Source organism: Bufo bufo, chromosome 1 (assembly GCF_905171765.1).
Source record: "Bufo bufo chromosome 1, aBufBuf1.1, whole genome shotgun sequence".
NCBI classification, from domain to species: domain Eukaryota; kingdom Metazoa; phylum Chordata; class Amphibia; order Anura; family Bufonidae; genus Bufo; species Bufo bufo.
This window is the reverse complement of record NC_053389.1, coordinates 768,199,021-768,222,772: the sequence shown is the minus strand read 5'-3', so window position 1 is coordinate 768,222,772 and position 23,752 is coordinate 768,199,021. Positions and strand designations below refer to the sequence as shown.

The 23,752-nt window shown below is 44.4% G+C and overlaps 2 protein-coding genes across 2 annotated transcripts in view; both read right to left on the bottom strand.

Annotated features, from left to right (window-relative positions):
- LOC120986275 (gamma-glutamyl hydrolase-like) overlaps positions 1-7,491 on the bottom strand; it is a 32,243-nt gene extending 24,752 nt beyond the window's left edge. Inside the window, exon 1 of the mRNA XM_040414753.1 lies at positions 7,386-7,491. The gene's annotated coding sequence lies outside the window, so the exon portion shown is untranslated. The remainder of the gene's footprint in view (positions 1-7,385) is intronic.
- A 13,987-nt stretch (positions 7,492-21,478) lies between these two features.
- ADAM9 (ADAM metallopeptidase domain 9) overlaps positions 21,479-23,752 on the bottom strand; it is a 111,122-nt gene continuing 108,848 nt past the window's right edge. Inside the window, exon 22 of the mRNA XM_040414752.1 lies at positions 21,479-22,878. Within this exon, the coding sequence (XP_040270686.1) occupies positions 22,800-22,878 (79 nt within the window). The 3' untranslated portion in view covers positions 21,479-22,799. The remainder of the gene's footprint in view (positions 22,879-23,752) is intronic.

The following is a 23,752-nucleotide window of genomic DNA, read 5'->3' as shown; positions in this document are numbered from 1 at the left end:
GTCATCTCGCGTGAGCCGAGATTTCCTGTGTGCGCGTTCACAGGAACGCATAGTGCACAAGTTCTTCTGCAGCCTGCCGGCCGCGATCATTGGCTGGCAGGCTGTAGATTTTTGAATGGACGAATGAAATGCTTATATCAGACACTATTTTGAAAATAGCGTCTGATATACCTGCTACCTGGTCCTCTGGTGGTCCCTTTCGCTTGGATCGACCACCAGAGGACACAGGCAGCTCAGTAAGTAGCACCAAGCACCACACTACACCACACACACACACCCCTGTCATTTATTTAACCCCTTATTTAGCACCTGATCGCCCATATTAGACTCCCTGATCACCCCCTTGTCCACCCCCTGTCACTGATCACCCCCCCTGTAAGGGTCCCTTATCACCGCCAGTTAGTTAGCCACTTGTTAGGTAGTTTAGCGCCCACCGCACCGCAGTCACCGATTAGTCGCTGATTAGGGTCATCGCTGTCGCTAATCAGCACTAGTACTATATAGTATCTGTAAGTGATCAAGACTGATCGCAATCAGATCTATATCAGTACATTAGGGTCACCTTAGGCTCTACAAAAAACGCAGTGTTTGCCCGATCAGGCCTGATCTTGTGCGCACACTTGCGTTCAGTCCGCCCCACCGCAGTGACAGAATTTTTTTTTTCTGATCACTGCAAAAACACTGTAAAATCGCTGCGCCGCTATAAAGATCACTTTTGAGCTTTTTGGATCTTTATTAGCGGTCGCAGCTTTACTTCGCAAGCACTCCTTTTTGCTAGGTAGGTTTGCTCTTTTTCCTGGGTAGTCTCAGAGGAATACCCCCTAAATTTAGTGAACCCAAAATGTCAAACAAGGGGTATTCCGCTGAAGAGGCCTACAGGATTCTGGCCCTGATGGATGAAAGCGATGGGGACGCCTCACCCGCTGAATCCAGTGGTTCAGAATATGAACCTGTAGACAGCAGTGGCACTCTAACCGCTAGCGAAGATGACGAGGTTGAGGTCCCTGCTACGGTCAGGCGTACCCGATCCCATGTCAGTGTTCTGCATACCCCGCATGATGACCCTCATTTGCAGCAGAGTGGTGCTAGCGCTGATCTTGTTTATGGTGCGGCATACACCAGCAGCGCAGCACGTCCATGACCTTCTACCAGCACTGCCAAATTCCCTGGTGAAGTGGCGAGCACCAGAAGGGCAGTTCCAGCTGGTACGGTGGCACGTGCAGTAACTCCCCTGTCGCAGCCACCGTGTTCACAGGCCCGTAGAACCCTTAGTCTCCCAGAGGTGCTGGCAAATCCCAATTGGCACTCCCCTGCTTCCGCCGCACCCGTATTGCCCCCTTTCACCGCCTAGTCTGGAGTTCGCGTGGAGACAGCTCACTTAGGATCAGCCCTTCAGTTTTTTGAGCTGTTCTTCACCGCGGATCTTTATGACCTAGTTGTGGCAGAAACCAACCGCTACGCCACACAGTTTATTACCGCCAATCCGGAAAGTTTCTATGCCCAGCCTTTCCGGTGGAAACCAGTCACCGTTTCCGAGTTAAAAAAAATTTTGGGCCTTCTCCTCAGCATGGGTCTAACAAAAAAAAATGTATTGCGGTCATATTGGTCTAAAGACCCAATACATTACATGCCCATGTTCTCTGCTACAATGTCTAGGGCACGTTTTGAGGCCATCATGTGCTTTATGCATTTTACGGACAATAGCACCTGTCATCCAAGAGGCCACCCTGCTTATGACCGGCTCCATAAAATTTGGCCCCTCATAGACCATTTGTCATCCAGATTTGCAGATGCGTATACCCCTAATCAAAACATCTGCATAGACGAGTCCCTAGTACATTTTACCGGGCGCCTTGGCATAAAACAGTACATCCCCAGCAAGCGCGCCCGTTATGGGGTCAAACTGTATAAGCTCTGTGAAAGGGCCACAGGCTATACATATCGTTTTAGGGTCTATGAGGGAAAAGACTCAAAACTGGAGCCGGTCGGATGTCCTGACTACCTGGGGAGCAGTGGCAAGATTGTCTGGGACTTGGTGTCACCCTTACTCCACAAGGGGTACCACTTATACGTGGACAATTTTTACTCAAGCGTGGCCCTCTTTCGGCACTTACATCTAGTCGGAATTCAATGCTGTGGCACCGCGCGACCTAGTCGCCGGGGCTTCCCCCAACGGCTCGTTAGTACCCGACTTGCACGGGGGGAGAGGGCTGCCTTGTGTGACCAAGAACTGCTCGCGGTGAAGTGGAGGGACAAGAGGGACGTTTACCTTCTGTCCACCATTCATGCAGACACGACTGTCCAAATTGAACGGGCAACTGGAGTCATTGTGAAACCCCTCTCTGTCCATGACTATAACCTTCACATGGGAGGGGTGGACTTCAATGACCAGATGTTGGCTCCCTATTTAGTTTCCCGACGCACCAGACGCTGGTATAAAAAGGTGTCTGTATATTTAATTCAATTGGCGATGTATAATAGTTTTGTTCTCTACAGTAAGGCTGGGAGAACAGGATCCTTCCTAAAATTCCAGGAAGAGATCATTTCGGAAATCCTGTATCCAGGAGGGTCCGTGCCCCAAGGCCCTGATGTAGTGAGCCGGCTACATGGCAGACACTTCCCGTCTGTCTATCCTGGTACCCCAACTCAACGTTCCCCAAGAAAAAGATGTCGTGTCTGCAGCAGGGGTGGAATAAGGCGTGACACCACCTTTTTTTGTCCTGACCAGCCTGCCCTATGCATAGGGGAGTGTTTCCGCAAGTTCCACACTCAGGTACACTATTAGTGTAGGGATCGCGTGACACAGGACAGGCACACAGGGCTATTAGGGCCCTTTCACACAGATACAAACTAAGAAGACAGGTTGGCATTAGCAGGAGCTGCTCAAACCCACATGCAGTTGTGCATATATATAGGGGAGCAAATCCTGCACTTGTGGCCCGTTGCTAATGGCAATCCCCAGCAAAATGCATACAATGGAGGATGCCCGCGGCGAACCACAAGTACCACAATAGACATCCTACACAAGGTAACAAGTGTGGATGTGATAATTAATATAACAATATAATAAAACAATAACAAACATAGGTGCACTCTGCAGTCTCACTAATTCTCAAACGGATTTTAAAATTGAGAGATTAGTCAACATGTCCTACGGTGTAGAACATGTCTTAAGCCCGGACACCACGACAAGGTTTCTCAAGTAGCCCGGGACCCTACACTCTCCTACCTGAGCCATATGGGCGATACCAGGAGCCAGTGGGCAAATTACAGGAGCATAAGGCCGACTCGCAAACAACTCACCAGTTACCTCCAGCATGTGGCCATGCTTGCAATGGGAGGAGGGAGGAGTCTGTGAGTCCCACTCAAGACTTGCTGATATGTCCCAGGCCTCACAGGTGCACCTAAATGTAGCCTGTAGATGGAAAACAGGCACATTTAAATAGGAGTTTATACACCTCCAGAAATCTATATATACAAACTAAGAAGACAGGTTGGCATTAGCAGGAGCTGCTCAAACCCACATGCAGTTGTGCATATATATAGGGGAGCAAATCCTGCACTTGTGGCCCGTTGCTAATGGCAATCCCCAGCAAAATGCATACGGTGGAGGATGCCCGCGGCGAACCACAAGTACCACAATAGACATCCTACACAAGGTAACAAGTGTGGATGTGATAATTAATCCCGGGCTACTTGAGAAACCTTGTCGTGGTGTCCGGGCTTAAGACATGTTCTACACCGTAGGACATGTTGACTAATCTCTCAATTTTAAAATCAGTTTGAGAATTAGTGAGACTGCAGAGTGCACCTGTGTTTGTTATTGTTTTGTTATACCCTTTCACACAGAGCTGCTACAAACCTCTCCTTTCACCTGGGACAAAGTGCATAATGTACTTCGCCACATCTCTGGGCGATTTGCGCTTTGCACATTGTCCCATGGGGAAGGAGAGGTTTGTCCTATAAAGGTAAAAAAACAAAAAAAAAAAAAAATCACTGGTAAGCAAAAAAGTTATTGTTCTGTTTCAAAAGTTTATAAAAGTTAATGTTCTCTAAAGTTAATGTTAATAAATTTATTGCGTTGCGGCCTGTTTTTTTTTTTTTTTACCTTCCAGGTGGACCAAGCGATCAAGCAGCTGCAGCACTGATGTGCATTCGGACAGAAGCATTGCGCTGCTGTCAGATTACACGCAAGTCGGTGTATGCGGCGCTGCAAGACGAGATTTCTCCTCTGCAGTAAAAGATACGTTTGCCGAGGCATATGAGCTGAGGAGGTGGCGGTGTTCATATACTTTGGCAAACACTTTGTATATATAAAAAAAATTAAAAAATCCCGGCAATGATTTATTCATCCACATCGATTGATGTGAATGGAGAAATCTGGTTTGCCAGGGCATACGAGCTAAGTGGGTATGGATGTTGGGCGGAGCTCCTATGTCCTGGCAGACGCCTTTCCCCTCCTTTTTCTTTTTGGCAGAGATTTTTTCATCCACATTGATCGATGCGAATGAAGAAATCTGTGCCGTTCATTTTTTCTTTCAGCCCAGAGGCTGAACGGAAAAAAAAAATCTCATTACCCGTATGCTCAATATAAGGAGAATAGCAGAAACTCCTAATGCTGGGCATACATGTAATGATTGCGGAGACCCTCAAATGCCAGGGCAGTACAAACACCCCACAAATGACCCCATTTTGGAAAGAAGACACCCCAAGGTATTCGCTGAGGGGCATATTGAGTCCAGGAAAGATTGAAATTTTTGTCCCAAGTTAGCGGAAAGGGAGACTTTGTGAGAAAAAACGAAAAAAATCAATTTCCGCTAACTTGTGCCAAAAAGAAAATAATTCTTTGAACTCGCCATGCCCCTCATTGAATACCTTGGGGTGTCTTCTTTCCAAAATGGGGTCACATGTGGGGTATTTATACTGCGCTGGCATTTTAGGGGCCGTAAAGCGTGAGAAGAAGTCTGGGATCCAAATGTCTAAAAATGCCCTCCTAAAAGGAATGTGGGCCCCTTTGCGCATCTAGGCTGCAAAAAAGTGTCACACATGTGGTATCTCCGTATTCAGGAGAAGTTGGGGAATGTGTTTTGGGGTGTCATTTTACATATACCCATGCTGGGTGAGATAAATATCTTGGTCAAATGCCAACTTTGTATAAAAAAATGGGAAAAGTTGTCTTTTGCCAAGATATTTCTCTCACCCAGCATGGGTATATGTAAAATGACACCCCAAAACACATTCCCCAACTTCTCCTGAGAACGGAGATACCACATGTGTGACACTTTTTTGCAGCCTAGGTGGGCAAAGGGGCCCACATTCCAAAGAGCACCTTTCGGATTTCACAGGTCATTTTTTAAAGAATTTGATTTCAAACTCCTTACCACACATTTGGGCCCCTAGAATGCCAGGGCAGTATAACTACCCCACAAGTGACCCCATTTTGGAAAGAAGACACCCCAAGGTATTCCGTGAGGGGCATGGCGAGTTCCTAGAATTTTTTTTTTTTTGTCACAAGTTAGTAAAAAATGATGATTTTTTATTTTTATTTTTTTCTTACAAAGTCTCATATTCAACTAACTTGTGACAAAAAATAAAAACTTCCATGAACTCACTATGCCCATCACGAAATACCTTGGGGTGTCTTCTTTCCAAAATGGGGTCACTTGTGGGGTAGTTATACTGTCCTGGCATTCTAGGGGCCCAAATGTGTGGTAACAAGTTTGAAATCAAATTCTGTAAAAAATGACCGGTGAAATCCGAAAGGTGCTCTTTGGAATGTGGGCCCCTTTGCCCACCTAAGCTGCAAAAAAGTGTCACACATGTGGTATCTCCGTACTCGGGAGAAGTTGGGGAATGTGTTTTGGGGTGTCATTTTACATATACCCATGCTGGGTGAGAGAAATATCTTGGCAAAAGACAACTTTTCCCATTTTTTTATACAAAGTTGGCATTTGACCAAGATATTTAACTCACCCAGCATGGGTATATGTAAAATGACACCCCAAAACACATTCCCCAACTTCTCCTGTATACGGAGATACCAGATGTGTGACACTTTTTTGCAGCCTAGGTGGGCAAAGGGGCCCACATTCCAAAGAGCACCTTTCGGATTTCACCGGTCATTTTTTACAGAATTTGATTTCAAACTCCTTACCACACATTTGGGCCCCTAGAATGCCAGGGCAGTATAACTACCCCACAAGTGACCCCATTTTGGAAAGAAGACACCCAAAGGTATTCGCTGATGGGCATAGTGAGTTCATAGAACTTTTTATTTTTTGTCACAATTTAGTGGAATATGAGACTTTGTAAGAAAAAATAAATAAATAAAAAATCATAATTTTCCACTAACTTGTGACAAAAAATAAAAAGTTCTATGAACTCACTATGCCCATCAGCGAATACCTTAGGGTGTCTACTTTCCAAAATGGGGTGATTTGTGGGGTGTTTGTACTGTCTGGCCATTGCAGAACCTCAGGAAACATGACAGGTGCTCAGAAAGTCAGAGCTGCTTCAAAAAGCGGAAATTCACATTTTTGTACCATAGTTTGTAAACGCCATAACTTTTACCCAAACCATTTTTTTTTTACCCAAACATTTTTTTTTTATCAAAGACATGTAGAACAATAAATTTAGAGCAAAATTTATATATGGATCTCGTTTTTTTTGCAAAATTTTACAACTGAAAGTGAAAAATGGCATTTTTTTGCAAAAAAATCTTAAAATTTCGATTAATAACAAAAAAAGTAAAAATGTCAGCAGCAATAAAATACCACCAAATGAAAGCTCTATTAGTGAGAAGAAAAGGAGGTAAAATTCATTTGGGTGGTAAGTTGCATGACCGAGCAATAAACCGCTAAAGTTGTGGAGTGCTGATTTGTAAAAAAGGGCCTGGTCTTTAGGGGGGTATAAACCTGTGGTCCTTAAGTGGTTAATGTCCATTGACTAGGTTGTACCAAGATTAAAGTGTCTCCCCCTATTCACAGGAAAGAGGAAAACTAGCTGATCAGTATGAGTCCAACCACTGGGACCCCCACCGATCCCAAGATCAGGGGTTCAGTTCTGCCCTGTCCTGATGGAGCGGCAAGGTGAGCATGCTCAGTTCATTCTCTAATCTCTATGAGTCAGCGGGAGATATTATTGTAGAGCTCAGCTATATCTGGCAGTCCCATAGAGGATGGAGCGGCAGGGAGCAGGACTTGGCCGGTCACTTCATAAAGGTGGGGGAATGGGAACGTTCTCAGGATCAGTGGAGGTCCCATCAGTCAGACCCTCAGTGATTAGTTATCTCCTATCCCTTGGCACAACCTCGTTAAAGACAAAGAACATGAGATAATGAGCCATATAAAATACACAGCATAACAATCAGGAAGACACAGCCTTACCTCCAGGATCAGAAGACTGAGCTGTTGGTTACTCACTGCTGGGAACGCATCCAGGAAGAAGAATGTCCTGTGCAATGACTGGGAGGGGTCAGAATAAGGAAACTAAACGCTCAAGTCAGCATTCGAGAAAGCAACCCTTACCCAAAGCTACGACACAACTCCAGGAAGTCTAATAACAGTCATCAAATACTAAAACACAGCATATAAACTCAGGTCAAAAACAGATCTGATGTCATATCTTATTATGGGCCTGTTTACACCTCGTTTTTGCTGTACATCAGGTGGATATGTTTAGATAGACAGTAAAAAAAAAAAAAATTCAATTTCGTGGTTATCTATCCTTTTTTTTTTTACATATACGTTTGGGTAATGTATACATTTTTTGTTAAACCTTTCTTTTTTAAAATAAAGATTTGAGGGCATTCCCTGAAAAACCAGATATGTTTAATGGATGGAAACGTGTCGTCTTACATTTTATATCACCGCAATGTAAAAAAAATAAAAGTATACTTTTTATTTTTTGCAGGACGGAAAGGGATGGTATGCTACGTTATTCAGTCCTGCAAAAAAAATAAAAAATGTTCAGGAATGTAAACAGTGACAAACAGAGTCAAGCGTATTCACTTTTGGACTATGTTTGCCCAATTACAGTCTATGGGTACGTCAAGCCATACGTTTCTATACGTTATTTCTGTTTACAAACGAATCCACTTGATGTACAAACAAAAAACGTGACGTGAACAGCTCCTAAATGTTTTACTTTCCCTTATTTTTCTATTAATTTTAAATTTTCTGGAAACCATCAGCAAGCAAGTTAGCATTTACATCTTAAAGGGGTTTAACTTGGCTATTAGTGCGTGAATTATGGAGGGTTCACAACCAGAAACCGCATCCCTCTGGAAAATAAACCGGGGAAGACTTATCAAAACATATGTCTGACACCGAGGAGGAGCTAAATAGGCGTCTGATATATATATATATAAAAAAAAAAAAATTTGTGTAAAAAAATGTCTGCCCTAATTTGTTAAAGGGGTTGTCTCATCTGAGACAATGGGGGCGTATCGCTAGGATATGCCCCCATTGTCTGATAGGTTCGGGTCCACCGCTGGGACCTGCAGCTATATCAAGTAAAGAGCGGGCCAAAGTGGTGGCTGGAGAACTGCGGTCCGGCCACCACCACTCAAGCTCTCTCCCCATAGAAGTCAATGGGAGCGCACCGCGCATGACCGGCCACCGCTCCCATTCACTTCTATGGGCTCGGCTATTTTCGGCGGCCTCATAGAAATGAATGGAGGGCGGCTGCACATGCACAGTGCACCCTCCATCAGTTTCGGGGACCAGCACCTATCAGACAATGGGGGCATATACTAGTGAAAAGGCCCCCATTGTCTTTAATTTTTTCTACATGCCAGTACATTAGGCTGTGTACTTACCTTAGTATGCCCTATCAACCGACAATATGGCCACACAGCACTTGGGGTCCTTTAATAGATTCCCTGTAATAAATCCTCAGGATAGGCTATCAATAGATGATCGGTGAGGGTCTGACACCCCCACACCTCTGCCGGTCTGGTGTTTAGGAGTAGCTGTGAAAGTTGGTACCAAAACTACACAGCTCCGTCTAGTGGATGGATCTGATTACTGCAGCTCTGCTCCAATTGAAGTGAATCGTAGCAGTGCTACAGTAACCAGCTCTGTCCAATACATAACAGAGTTGTATAGTTCTGCGATCTCCTGTAGAACCTACAGGTCTCGTTTTTAGCGTCTATACGATCCGTATGATGAAATGTGAATCAGGTACAGTCATGTTTTGTTCATATTTTACATCTGCCAGTTGGATGGGGAGGTGGGGTGAGCATGCACCAGGATGGAAGGGGTTGTCCTCCCAACGCCCACCCCTGTTGTTGGAGATATAAAAGTTTGGGATCACGAGGAGCATAGACATTTTGGGAGACCCAGTCTGATTGGACGGTGTACATCTTCCCCGTCCGTCTCCGGGACTACAAAGGACTTTTACCATGCAACACACTAAGCTTTAGGCGTTCTGTTATTTCTCCTTATTATTTCCATACTGTCTTTGCACATGTACGGTATGTACGTATAGTATGTCTGTTTCTTTATTTTTATAACCAAGTACTGTACCTTTTGCACATTAAAGCCTAAAACTTAATGGTTTGCATTGTTGTTCTAACGAACCCAGGCACTCTCTATAGAGTATAAGTGTGGCAGAGTGGGTCTTCAAGTGTTGGTGGCAGAAAGTGTGTTCGTGGATGTGTGGACCGGTTGGGGGTGTGATTTATGCTCAATTTGCTGCCTGAGTGGAAGGTGGGTACAAGATTGAGTGAGTGGAGTAAAATAACCACTTGCAGTCACAGCCCCATCAGGTGGTAGGATGGTATGGACATAACACTCATCAATATTAAAATCCCAGAAAACCTCTTTAAGCCTTGCCAAAGAAAGTCTATAGGCAGTCTATTTATTCCCAGGACTGCAACGAGGGGACATCCTCTACGTCTGCAGGAAAGAAGGTTTGTGCACAAACATAGAAGAGGATTCTTTACGGTAAGAGCAGTGAGACTATGGAGCGCTCTGTCTGAGGAGGTGGTGATGGTGAGTTCACAAAAGGAGCTCAGAAGGGACCTGGAAGCATTTCTGGAGAATAAGGCTATTTTCACACTAGCGGCAGGACGGATCCAACAGACTGTTCACCCTGTCGGATCCGTCCTGCCGCTATTTCGCCGTGCCGCCGCTCCGTCCCCATTGACTATAATGGGGATGGGGGCGGAGCTCCAGCGCAGCACGGCGAAAGGCCGCCGGACTAAAAGTACTGCATGTCCGACTTTTTGGTCCAGCGGCCTCTCACCGCGCACTGAGCCGGTGCTCCGCCCCCGTCCCCATTATAGTCAATGGGGATGGAGCAGTGGTCCGGCGGCACGGCGAAATAGCGTCAGGACGGATCCGACATGGTGAACAGCCTGTCGGATCCGTCCTGCCGCTAGTGTGAAAGTAGCCTAATAATAAGTATTATAAGTTATAGGTACTAGAATTCTGGAGATAAAGGGATTTAGTGGAATTGCTGAAATTGCAGTCTGGAAGGGATGTTTTCCTTTTCAGATGAGGAAAATTGTCTCCTACCCCATGGCGTTTTTTTTTTTACCTTCCTCTGGATCAACTTTGCAGGATAACAGGCCGAACTGGATGGACAGATGTCTTTTTTTTTCAGTCTTACAAACTATGGGGGAGAGTTATCAAACTGGTGTAAAGTAGAACTGGCTTAGTTGCCCATAGCAACCAATCAGGTTCCACCTTTCATTTTCCAAAGGAGCTCTTAAAAATGAAAGGTGGAATCTGATTGGTTGCTATGGGCAACTACGCCAGTTCTACTTTACATCAGTTTGATAAATCTCCCCCTATTTCACTACGAACTGTACGTGTGAGCCAAAAGAACAGCCCAAACATGGTGTGAAAATACATATACATATTTCACTTTTTATATGACCCAACATAGATACACGAGGTGCACAAGATCAAGTGATAAATTACCTCATCTTAATGTCTTGTCTCTAAGGCCATTAGGTGACACAGCGGCAACTGAGAGACGGTAGAGCCTCAGAGTACAGGGCTTTAACTTCCCCCATAAAAAATACAGTCCACTATGAGCTAGCCATGTAAACCTTTACACTGGGTTCACACCCGAGCATACTGGATGGAGCGCTCTGTATGCGCGATTCTACGGGCGTCTCACATACGCGACTCCTGTGCAAGCGAACGCCCATTGTCGCGCGTTCCCAGAAGTCTATGTACGGGAACGCGAGACACTACGCCCCAAAGAAGCTCAGGTGAGAACCATTCCCATAGGGAATCATTGGTTCTTGCCTGTTGAGCGTTTTACAGCGCGTAGGAACGCGCTGTAAAACGCTCAGCTGTGAACCCAGCCTGGGCTACATGCACACAATGAAAGTCTATGGGGCTAGTCACATGGTCAGTGAATAGCAGCCATCAAAAAATAGGACCACATTGATATCAATGGGACTGTTTTTAATGGCTGGTTAGACGGGAGTTAAAAAACAGGTTAACTAGGACAATCTGGCCTCATCCACTTTCACGTGCAGAGGCGGTCTCTCCTCTCTTCATTGAAAAGTACCTGCGCTCAGCGTTATAACGTCACCACGCGCTCATGGGGAACATCATTACTGCTGGGGCAACCATGGGGGACATTGTTACAGATGGAGCCACTATGGGGAACATTATGTTACTGAGGCAACTTCAGAGGTTGGGATATTTATAAAAAAAAAAAAAAAAAAAAAGCCATTGAAATTCATCAGTTTTTCATGGCCATGCAAAACGGCCATTAAAAACAGACAGACGGCTAGAAAATGGTGCACAAATGGTTGAAAATGGCCATGAAAAACTGACTGTGTGTCTGTTTTTAATGGACGTCCCCCCCCCCCCCACTGTCGTGTGCATGTAGCATGAAGGTGCCCATACACTCTCACCATAAACATGCATGCTTGGACCGGCTGATCAAGTACAGTATGTGTTTTCAAATGGGGAGAGAGGAGGAAGCCGATGTCAGACACGTCTGATGATGACTTATATCCCAGGAAAACAAAAGGATCAATTTGTGACCCATACACTTTAGGCTACTTTCACACTTGCGGCAGAGGATTCCAGCACGCAGACGGATGCATTTGTGAGACGGATATGGATGCGGATCAGTCTCACAAATGCATTGCAATATCGGATCCGTCTTTCCGCTTGTCATCCGGAAAAACGGATCCGGTATTTATTTATTTTCCACAGATTTAATGGTCTGCGCATGCGCGGACGGAAAGAACGGATCCGTTTTGCCGGCACATTTGGGAGCACTAATGCATTTCAATGGAAATGAATGCTGGATTCCGGCAAGTGTTCAGGAGAGAAAACTGCAGCATGCGGCGGTATCTTCTCCGGCCGAAAAACGTTTGTAAAACAAATATGCGATTATTTTTTAAGTGATTTTTTTAATGCTGTTAACATGTTGAGAGGAAGGGCGGAGTTCCATTGATTTATTAGACCACCCAGAACTCAGTAGTTTGTTCGCCCCAGACGAAGAGTCAAGTAAAACCCGGGTCGGGAATGAACATAAGGCTATCTAGCGATGTTTTAAGGCATTTTAAACAACCTTGCTTGTGAGTATAATAAATTGTACATTTTAACCCCTTGTGGCGGTACTTCACTATTGTGCACGTCCCTTTTGAAGGTTATACCATCTACCAGGAGGGTAAAAGCCGAATGTGAAGACTCATATGTCACTACATTGGGAAAGTGCGAAAGAATCCTACTGGGAGAGGCTATCCCTTGATGGAGAGTGAAGCAGCGCGGTCCTTTACATAAAACGCATTGCTTTGTGAACTTGCCCATATCACTACAGGACCTGCAGCGCATCGAAGGAAGTCAACGTATTTTGAGACATTTTTTTCTTTATTGCTGGTATCGATTGTGGGCTGGTCCCAACTACGTTGCAATATGGATAATTTTGGATTTTAGAGCTAACCTTGTCTGTGACATTGACTCTATATTCTCTATGGCTCCGGAAAAGGAGCAAAGTAATAATTTAGACAATCTGTTTGTCCAATTAGAAAAGGGTTTGACTACAGAAGTAAGAACCACCTGGGATATCCTTGCACTAGAGAAATCTCTGGTGGAACAAAAGATCCCTGAAGGGTTGAGGTGGCAATTACCGTTGAGCGCTGATGATTGTGTGGAAGAAGAAGAAGAAGAATGGGGGAAAGTTAGGAATGAATGTGGCTTTATTGCTATGAGGTTCAGCATTTGTAAACGGAAAGAGAAGTTGAAACAAGTAAGCAATAACATTGAAAGGCTTCATAAGCTATTACAGCAATATAAAAATACTCCCGAATATAGTGATTGGAGTAATAAGTGCCAAAATAGCATAAAAAAAAATAGAGACAGAGGTTAAAAATAAAAAGCAAAAGAAATATAGACATAAGGTGTATAAGTGGAAAACTAAAAAGATTGAGGAGATTGACACTCGCATGGAGGGTTTGGGGAGCACAAATGTGGCAACACCAATACAGGGAAGACATATGGAAAACCACAATAGGCCGATGTACAATCAAAATGTGTATAATACTCCACAATATAGGGCAGCACATAATGCCCCACAGCACAATATGAATCAACGTAATGGAAGAAGTTATAACCAATATCAACCATCTGGGGCTCACTATGGTTCTGGAGGCAACTACCACTTCGACTGTCGCCCTAAGGGTTGGGGGAGGGGTCGTTATGGAAGAGCCTGGGAACCGACATTCTTGGAATCAGCAAAGATACCATTCACAATATCATTATCAGAAACCTAGGGAAGATCGATATTTTGTTCACCAAAGAAAGGAAAGAAGTCCTAGAGGGGAACCTGACAGGGTGTTAGAAGTAAATAGTGAAAGGAGAGAGGAGGGAGTGGCTATTCAGAAAGAAAAATATGTTTCCACATCAAGCTATAAAAGGGATACAAATGAACAAAAAATAGAGGAGGGACAGTCCAGAGAGCTGGGCAAAGCGACCCTCCAAAAAAAGAAATATAGAGGAAGAGGAGGGAATGGGAAGTGAAAATCCAGTATCCAAAAAGAGCAAAGGAAAGTAATGGGGAGATTTAACCTGAGCTCACATACCCTGACCGAGCCCGAAAAAAGAGTTCTGGGAAAGGGGTTGAATTTTTCACTAACCGCTATGCCCAATAAATTTGAGATGTTTTTAGATCTTCACAAATACATTAGAAAACGTAATATTGCGAAGTAATATTAGGTAGTTTGAACTCAGTAGTTTGTTCGCCCCAGACGAAGCGTCAAGCGAAACCCGGGTCGGGAATGAACATAAGGCTATCTAGCGATGTTTTAAGGCATTTTAAACAACCTTGCTTGTGAGTATAATAAATTGTACATTTTAACCTCTTGTGGCGGTACTTCACTATTGTGCACGTCCCTTTTGAAGGTTATACCATCTACCAGGAGGGTAAAAGTGAATGTGAAGATTCGTATGTCACTACATTGGGAAAGTGCAAAAGAATCCTACTGGGAGAGGCTATCCCTTGATGGAGAGTGAAGCAGCGCGGTCCTTTACATAAAACGGTAAATGAGATGGGCCTGCCGGCCCATTCCCTTCCCCTTTTTTTTTTTTAGGCCTAGCGTGAGTGGGGAAAAGTTGCAGATTGCGGCACAAAGGATCTTTACGCCACAACCTGCGCGAGAAATACGCCTGTTTAATAAATGACCTCCCAAATATTTTCAATGCAACAGAGCCTGTGTGACAATACACCATTTTTTCCCATAAAGATTTTATTTAAACAAGAAACTCCCACAGGCAGTAGAGGTACCTTCATGGTGAACCTGGAAATGAGTAAATGCAATGGATGTCAACCTTGAGAAGGTGTGGAAGTAGATTCTTGTCCAAGACTATGGAGTGGACATGTTGTTTCTTGGTTCATGCTCAATCCAAATGTTGTACCAGCAGTCCATGCATGACACCATCTCTCCCCTCCCAGTGGGCACAGCTGCCAGAGCACTCACCTGCCCTGCTTTTTCTTTTATGCCTTCCCGGCATGCATGGTCTCTGAAGTGGCACTGCTCCCTCCACTTCACGCAGGCTGAGGCCTGCTCCTTTGACTGCCTGTGAGGCCAGCTGGCGTTAATCTTCCCCAGCTGGCCTCCTTTGGGCATTTATGGCACTCTCCTCTGTGGAAGGGTGTCTGTGCAGTATGTTTTCTAGCCTGCAAAGGTGTGCTGTATGCCATCTGACTACCCGTATTTGACCCTCTGCTGTCTGACCTGAATTATATCCAATTCCCAGATTTGTGCTGCCTCCCCTGATCTTTGGCCTGTTTCCGGATTGCACGCACCCTGCCTGCTCCAACTTCGCCTTGTCCCCGACTACAGTTTTGCCTGATCCATCAGTGCTCTAGACAAGTCTCTTAAACCCTGTGGGTCAGCAGTCACTGAACAGAGACTACTCCAGGAAGTAGTGGCCTGGTGGTTCCCCTGCAGCAGAGACTAGATTCCCATATAGGGGTTAAAGGGTGAAGACCAGGGGGCCACCAGGACAATGCCCTTAGGAGTAACTCTAAGTCAAATCTATTTAGTGGCACAGCCGATCCACAGCCACTTCCATAAAAACAGTAAATGGTACCCTTTCCTCAAGATGGATGCATTACTACCGTTATGAGAAGGAGTCCAAGATCTAGGGTCTTCCTAATTCAGACAGGTATCCACAGGGTGGGTAAAAAATGAATGAAGGCAGTGAGTATTAAAAAAAACATTCTTTATTGATTACAGTGTATTTTGTACACTCTTAATAAAAGCCCTTCAATAAAATCAAATGATAAAAAAGTCAAGTGAAATCTCAACCAACATATGTATAACATTACATTAGTATGGGCATGGGACTAAACAACACAAATAGTGAGAAATCATAATTCCTGGCAACGCCATCAAGGTTTATCTAATTGCAAAACATGAGTTTTTAATCTGGGAAATAGGGAGCTCTGTAGTACGATGGGCCCAATCAACATGGCAAAGGACCCTGGACACTCGTCAAGAGCACATTGGCTTGGACTAAACTTGAGAAGTCATCATACCTCTCTATAGGCAAGTAGAGTACTCTTTTCAGAGTCTGGATGGGTGGGTTACCTTACAGACCCTCCGTCCTCCTGGGTCCCATAATGGCAAGCCTCTTGTCCAATATGGTGGGATTGATTTTTAGCTGTTAAATTGCAATTAGAGGAAACCAAATCAAGCATTCCCGGTCATGTTACATACAATTGATTGCTTTTAGTATTATTCAAGTGAATAAATCATACAATAAAACTAAAGTGGTTTTATGAAGCTCATCAGTCCTATGACTTAAAGTCATTAAAAAGTTCAGTCAGTTGCAGTGGTGCAAAAGATGAGTTGTCAATGGCCGAAGTGACTTGTGACAGTGGATAATGTGAAGTGGACCGTGTGACAGGATACATTCAGGATACAATAGGCCACAAGTACATAATGGCCCCTATCCATCCTCCAATCTTACACCCCCCCCCCCCTTAATGGTAATGGAAGGTTTATATGAAGGTCCCATCTACATGACCTGCTTCATACCTGGGACCACCAGAGAACCATGGTGTCTGAGAGGAATATGAAGTTCCTAAATAAAAATAAAAAATAATTAACTCCATCCAACGCTAAATGTAGGATTTTGCCTGGAGTCACTTTTCCATATGTGTTGTGTGATCAAAAGTGTATCATCTATGGCAAAGGATCAAGAAATTAGGGGTAATCTAAAAGTCCTCAAAAGTAGATTTTTTTTAAAATTGAAATTGCTTATTTTACACTTCACACAAAGCAACCTAGATTTAGGGTATAGTTTCTGAAGTGGTCACAAGGCCAACACTGGTCTTCAGCTCTGAATAATTGTTGTTACATAGGAAAGCATTATACACTGTACATCTACCCACGTAATTTCCATTTCATAGACCTCCAAGCCACAGATCGGTCTAGATCAGTGATGCCCAACCTACGGCCCGTGAAGCTGTGTCATTTTTATTACACCGAAAAAGTCAGTTCAGGCTTGGAAAAACCTACCAGCAGATGTGGTTGGGAAATATACAGTAAGTGCATTTAAACCTGCCCAGGATAAACACGTCTGTCCAAAAATAAGGGCAGACTGAGCTGTGCTGGCTGCAGATATCCCCCCACCGATCCGGCGTTCACCAGACGTGGACCAGCTGTGTCACCACCTGACCATCGGGGGGAGGGAGCAGGTCGGTCTCTGGGGGTCACCACTATGTTGGGATTATGTTAATATACAGTTTTAACGTTTTGTCTCTAGACAGATCCCAGATTATATTATTAATATTCAGCAATAAAACAGCCTTGATTATAGAAAATAAAAATAAAAAAAATATGGGCAGACTAGATGATGGACCATATGTGGTCTTTTTCTGCTGTCACCCTTCTATGTTTCTATATTTTTTGTGATGATCCAACCAGTTTAACATTCAAAACACTGCAAACCAGAACCATTATATCCCCTTTGTATCCAGAGACCTATGAGCCATATGGTCTGAAAAAGAAGTCTCTACAGGATAGTTCACAGGAGTTGGGGACCCCTCAAAGATCATCCATGGTCAAAAGTGACTGATAAAAGGTGGGTGTCTTTTTTGGGGGGAAATTGGCTGGTCTCGGAGAAATCATCAATCTCAGGGGTCCTGATCAGCCCTGTTGATCACATTCTATAGCCCAGGAAGCTCACTAATTACAAAAACTTGGCCTAATTCAGTGGACATCTATAGTTCTCCTTTAGGTTTAGGCTATGGGTACAGGGAGACTTTGGTTGTGTGACGCCAAGATCACAAGGTCGCATTCAAGCTATGACTGGAAATGTAGTTGCGCAAAATGAAATACTGTAAACTGCAGATCATGAGAGCAATGTAAATTTCGGGTCACTGCGTCCAATTGTGACATGTCAGAAGTCATTTTTATTTTAGTGTCTAATGGGTGTTGTAAGTCTTAAATGGGGTTTTCCAGGATTACTATGTAGTGTCTAATGGGTGTCGCAAGTTTTAAAGGGGTTTTCCACGATTACATGGATTATAACAGCTATGTTCATGTAAATCTTCTCCATGCTTTATCTTTTTCAATTTGGCCTCTCCTGACCCATTTTCTCCATATAAACCAATCACTCTGGATAGTTTTCATCCTGTATGTAGCATTTCCTGTTGCTGTATCCAACCAAACCCATGATGCACTTCTCCTTCCTCTGCCACAGCTCCAGCACCGCCCCTAACAATGCCCAGTTAGTTTATAGCCATTTACATAGACACTCCCCCTCACATGTCACTGCCCCGCCCATGGACATAACATCACAGGAAATAAGAAACAGCTGCATGGTCATGTGACCACAGCCCAGAATGGGAGACAGGAGCAATAAAGGTAAAAAGAAATTTCAAAATTACATTCACGTGCGCTAATTTCAGTCATGTGACCAAAGTTGCTGTGTAGGTCATAGAATATATAGAAAAGATCAATAGTAAAGCCCCTTAAGGGGTTTCAGAAATTTTTTAAATATATTGGATTTCCAAACAAACAATAAAAAGTTATAGGGGGGAATTTATCATGAGGCGAAAATTTGAAGTCAGTTTTGCGCGAGTCTGCGTCTCGCGTTACTTGATAAATCTGTCTCATCCTTAAACCTAACACTTTTGTCCAGTTTTCCTACTCCACCCTGCTCCTGGAGTGAGGAGGTCTCAATGATAAATATGGAGTGAAACTCAAACATAGCTAAGCACGCCCACTTTTCCAACCACATTACAAAACTGGAGTGAATGGTGTAAAAATGCAAAGTAGCAAAATCTTGCACGAGCAAGTGCAAAAAAAAAAAGTTGCTAAATTTTGCGCAATCGCCTATGTTTTGTGCAAAAGCCCTATTTTTGCGACTTTTTAAAGCCAGAATTCAGGAGTGTATACCAAATTAGGGCCATAGACGTGTGTCCTCATGACAACACTTCCTGCCCCTGTGCTTTTATAGCTCTGGTTTTTATCTGGATACTGGAACCCATGGCAATGTGTGAGGAAACCGGAGTACCTGGAGGAAACCCACACAAACACGGGGAGAACATACAAACTCCATGCAGATGTTGTCCTTGATCGGATTCGAACCCAGGACCCCAGCTCCGCAAGGCACCAGTGCTAACCACTGAGCCACCGTGCTGACTGAGTGTCCATGAGAAATTTGCTACAGCACAGGACAGGACAGGAAGTGTTGGTTTAGGGGTCCTACACTTTTTCTGGAAGCCGCCAGGAAAATCTGGGGGAGTTGGCAAGGACGGATGTAACCTACGCACTGCAACAGGTGAAATATGCTATGTGTACATAGGGTATTTGTACTGTAAACTGGCGCGGAGTCTGAACTGAAAAGACGCGCCATTAATGCCAAGTCTGTCACGTGGCCATAAAGGGGTTGTCCAATCAGAGACAATGGGGGCATACCGCTAGGATATGCCCCCATTGTCTGATAGGTGCGGGTCGCACGGAGAACGGAGTGGGGAAAGGTGGTGGAGGGCGCAATGCACATGCACAGCTGCCCTCTATTCATTTCTATGGGCCGCTGAAAATAGCCAAGCGCTGGCTCAGCTATTTCAGTCAGCCCCATAGAAATGAATGGGAGAGGGGGCCGCGCAAGCGTGGTATGCTCCCATTCACTTGGGGAGAGCGCTTGGCGGTGACCAGACCCCAGGATCCTTCAGCCACCACTCGGCGTAGGTGGGGGGAAATGGGGTGCCCCACACCTATCAGACAATGGGGGCATATCCTAGCGACATGCCCCCATTGTCTGACGGGAATACCCCTTTAAAAGGGCTTTAATTCTCCATTAAATTAGCATATTACACATAATGAACACCTTTTCAGCTTCCAGATACACAGGATTATTCTATGTAGGTGGATAATGATCTACTGACAGATGTAAACTCTCTGGTTAAACAAATCCTACATTAAAAAATAGACTGAAAATACATAAAAATATGAGTAAATTTAAAGTGATTAGTAAAATAATTTAACGTTCTCATCATTCTCAGAAATGCGCCTCATCCAGCATCTATATTGTCTGCTTCACAGTATAACAATTCATAGGGAACTAGGTAACCATGGCCGAAAGTGGAAGCAGCCATTTTGAGTGTCGGACTGTCGGCATGACAACACAGCCTATTTGGGACAAGAAGCAGGGATGGAGGATAAATAAAATGGCTTCCTCCACTATAGGTAGGTGGGAACACAATGGGGTCATAGGTCAGAAGTAGTGCAAATAAAACAGAACTTGTTGCCCACAGCACCCAATCAGATATCGGATGTCGTGTCTGGATTATTCTGATTGGCTATTTTCGGCACTGCTCCAATTTTCTATTGAACAGGGGGAGATTTATCAAACTGGTGCAAAGGAAAACTGGCTTAGTTGCCCATAGCAACCAATCACATTATTATTATTATTTATTATTAAAGCGCCATTGATTCCATAGCGCTGTACATATGATAAGGGGTGCGCATACATAATACAGACAACTGCACTAATCCTAAACAAGACAAGTTACAAATTGGTACAGAAGGAGAGAGGGCCCTGCCCGTGAGGGCTTACAGTCTACATGGTATGGGAGAAGGACACAGTAGGTGCGGGTGAAGTTGGTCATGGCGGTATAGAGGCAGCAGGGTCACTGGTTGTAGGCTTGTCTGAAGAGGTGGGTTTTCAGGTTTCTTTTGAAGGATTCCACTGTAGGTGAGAGTCTGATATGTTGGGGTAGCGAGTTACAGGGTGTGGGGGATGCAGGGGAGAAATCTTGGAGTCGATTGTGGGAAGAGGCGATAAGAGGAGAGGAGAGGAGAGAAGGGGGTCTTGTGAGGATCGGAGAGTGCGTGTGGGGATGTATCGGGAAAGTAGCTCAGAGATGTAGGGAGGGGACAGGTTATGGACGGCCTTGTATGTATTTATTAGTACTTTGAAGTGAATTCGCTGGGGAATGGGGAGCCAGTGAAGGGATTGGCAGAGGGGGAGGCAGAGGAGTAACAGGGTGAGAGGTGGATTAGTCGGGCAGCAGAGTTAAGGATAGATTGGAGGGGTGCGAGAGTGCTAGATGGAAGGTCACAGAGGAGGATGTTGCAGTAGTCTAGGCGGGAGATGATGAGGGCATGTACAAGCATCTTCGCAGATTCAAAGTTAAGGAAAGTGCGGATGCGGGAGATGTTTTTGAGTTGGAGACGGCAGGTGGTGGAAAGGGCTTGGATGTGCGGTCGGAAGGAGAGGGCAGAATCCAAGGTCACGCCAAGGCAGCGGACTTGGTTGACCGGGGATAGTGTGCAGCCATTGATCGTGATAGATAGGTCTGTTGGGGATGTTGCGCAAGATGGGGGAAAGATGATGAATTCTGTTTTATCCATGTTAAGTTTAAAAAAGCGAGAGGAGAAGAAGGAGGATATAGAAGATAGGCATTGTGGGATTCATCCTTTCATTTTACAAAGGAGCTCTAAAAAATGGAAGGTAGAATCTGATTGGTTGCTATGGGTAACTAAGCCAGTTTTCCTTTGCACAGTTTTGACAAATCCCCCCCCCCTTGTGCCTCAAAACTGTCTAATAGTAAAACTGTCTTTGTTACCTATAGCCACCAATCAGAGCTCACCTTCTAGATCTTTAACTGCTCTGGGAAAATGAAAGCTGTGCTCTGATTGGTTGCTATGGGCAACAAAGACCATTTTGCTGTTAGGCAGTAAGAATAAATATGGCCCTTTTTCTCCATATATTAGACATTGTCAAGAGCTCATAGTGGTAGAAATGGGTTTGAAAAACATGATAGCTAAATACCCCTTTAATTTCACATCATTTCATAGTTCATTTTTTAAGGGCTGATTCACACGACTGTGTTCAGCCCGGGAACCAAAAACGGCTCCCCTGACCCGAAATGACTACATCATAGTGTTTTATGGTGCAATCGGTTTGGGTTAGAGGAGCCGCAGACGTCCAGAGACACGCAACCAATGCACGACCGTGTTTCCCGGGGCGATCATGGTGGTGTGAATCAGCCCTTAGGCTTCATCCACCTTTCCAAACTATTTTCGTGTATCAGACCACTGCAAGTATAATGTAAAGTAATATTTCAAACAGTCCAAGTTAAAGTTTTTTTCAATTTTATGTGTCTCCATGGTAACAGACTACAACCAAACCCTGTGTAGTCTGATCCTGCCGTGTATATTGCCATCCAAATGTTAGTAAAAATTAGGGGAAGATGAAAAAGGAAATTTGACCTCAGAATTCAGAGGCACGGGATACATTTGTAGTCTGTTACCATGGAGACACATAGCTCTGCAAAGGAGCTGTAGTCATAAACTGATAGAAGCATTGATACGTAAAAAAAAAAATTGTTGCCAATATGGACCTACCCTTTAATGACTCTATGAAGAAGACTGAAAATCCAGTGTGGGAAAAGAAATGAAACCAAGCTGATGTGGCTGGTAAATAGACGGCATGCTAACACCCAATTATTTGGCCCAGTACAGGCAGCAATAGGCTTGTGCAGATGACAGGATGTTCTGAGGCCTGAAAATCCAATTCAACAAAAATCCTTCAGCAAAATCCTTCAAAAGTCTACTTGTTTAGGTGTGAGTAATAAGTTTTTGAATGATTGCTCAGACATTTCAGAAGTCACGCGCTGTAAACTGAGAATCTATGACTGTGCTATGAAACCCGAGCACCATAGGCCTTAAGGCCAGCTTCATGTTTCTGGAAAGCAATCATTCGGTCTCCCAAGCATGGTAAAAGATGTGCCTCATGGAAACACATATGTACCTAATATTAAAGTCAGATAAAAGAAGGCTCTGCTGATCCGAAAAAGCAGCGTTATACTGGAGGAGCAGGCGGCGGGCGTGCTGGGGCGATGTTAGGATGTGTGACTTCTCTTTGGTTGGGAGGTGGAGGCCTGGAACGATAATATTAGAATGGAAGAGTATATCATCTTTTCTTTGCATACCCTACTGACGTTTTTCACCTAGGCTATGTCCCAAATAACATTTTTACTGTCTGTGGCCACCACTAGGGGGAGCTTGTGAGCTTACCGAAGACCATTGTATTATTGAGATGTAAAATTCCATCTTCTATAAGCGCCCTCTAGTGTTAGCTGCTGTAAGCAAGAATTGTATCATCTCACTCTATGCTTCAATCCACAGGTGTGAAATATAAACGACTGACTCCTGGTTTCAAAATCCTGCAGCCATATGCAAACAGTATGGCCATGATGAACATGCAAATGTTATATGACCAATGGCTCTAGCATAGTAAAGGTCCGGACACATGAGCTACTCTAAGGCTGGGTTCACACTTGAGCGTTTTACAGCGCGTTCAAACGCGCTGTAAAACGCTCCACACTTGAAAACCAATGCTTCCCTATGGCCCTGGCTCTCACTTGAGCGTTTTACAGCGCGTTTGAACGCGCTGAAAAACGCCCTACGCTCAAACAAGTTCTTGAGCTTCTTTGGGGCGTTTTGACGCGCGTTTGTGGCCATAGGACACTGCAGTCAATCACACAAACGCGCGTATACTATTGCAAAAAACGCGCGACAAAAACGCGCGTTAGACGCGCATATCAAATACGCTCAAGTGTGAACCCAGCCTAAGAGGCTGGAAGCATGTCGCTAGGCAATGACCCAAACATATTATTCAGAGCATAGTTTACCAAAGCGGCCTGATGCCAGCCATCTGATTGCTATGTTCCACCAGTTTCGATAAAACGACCCCATTAAGGCTAAATATATTTTTGTTGGGGAGTTGTTACTGGATATTCCCGTTAGAACTCC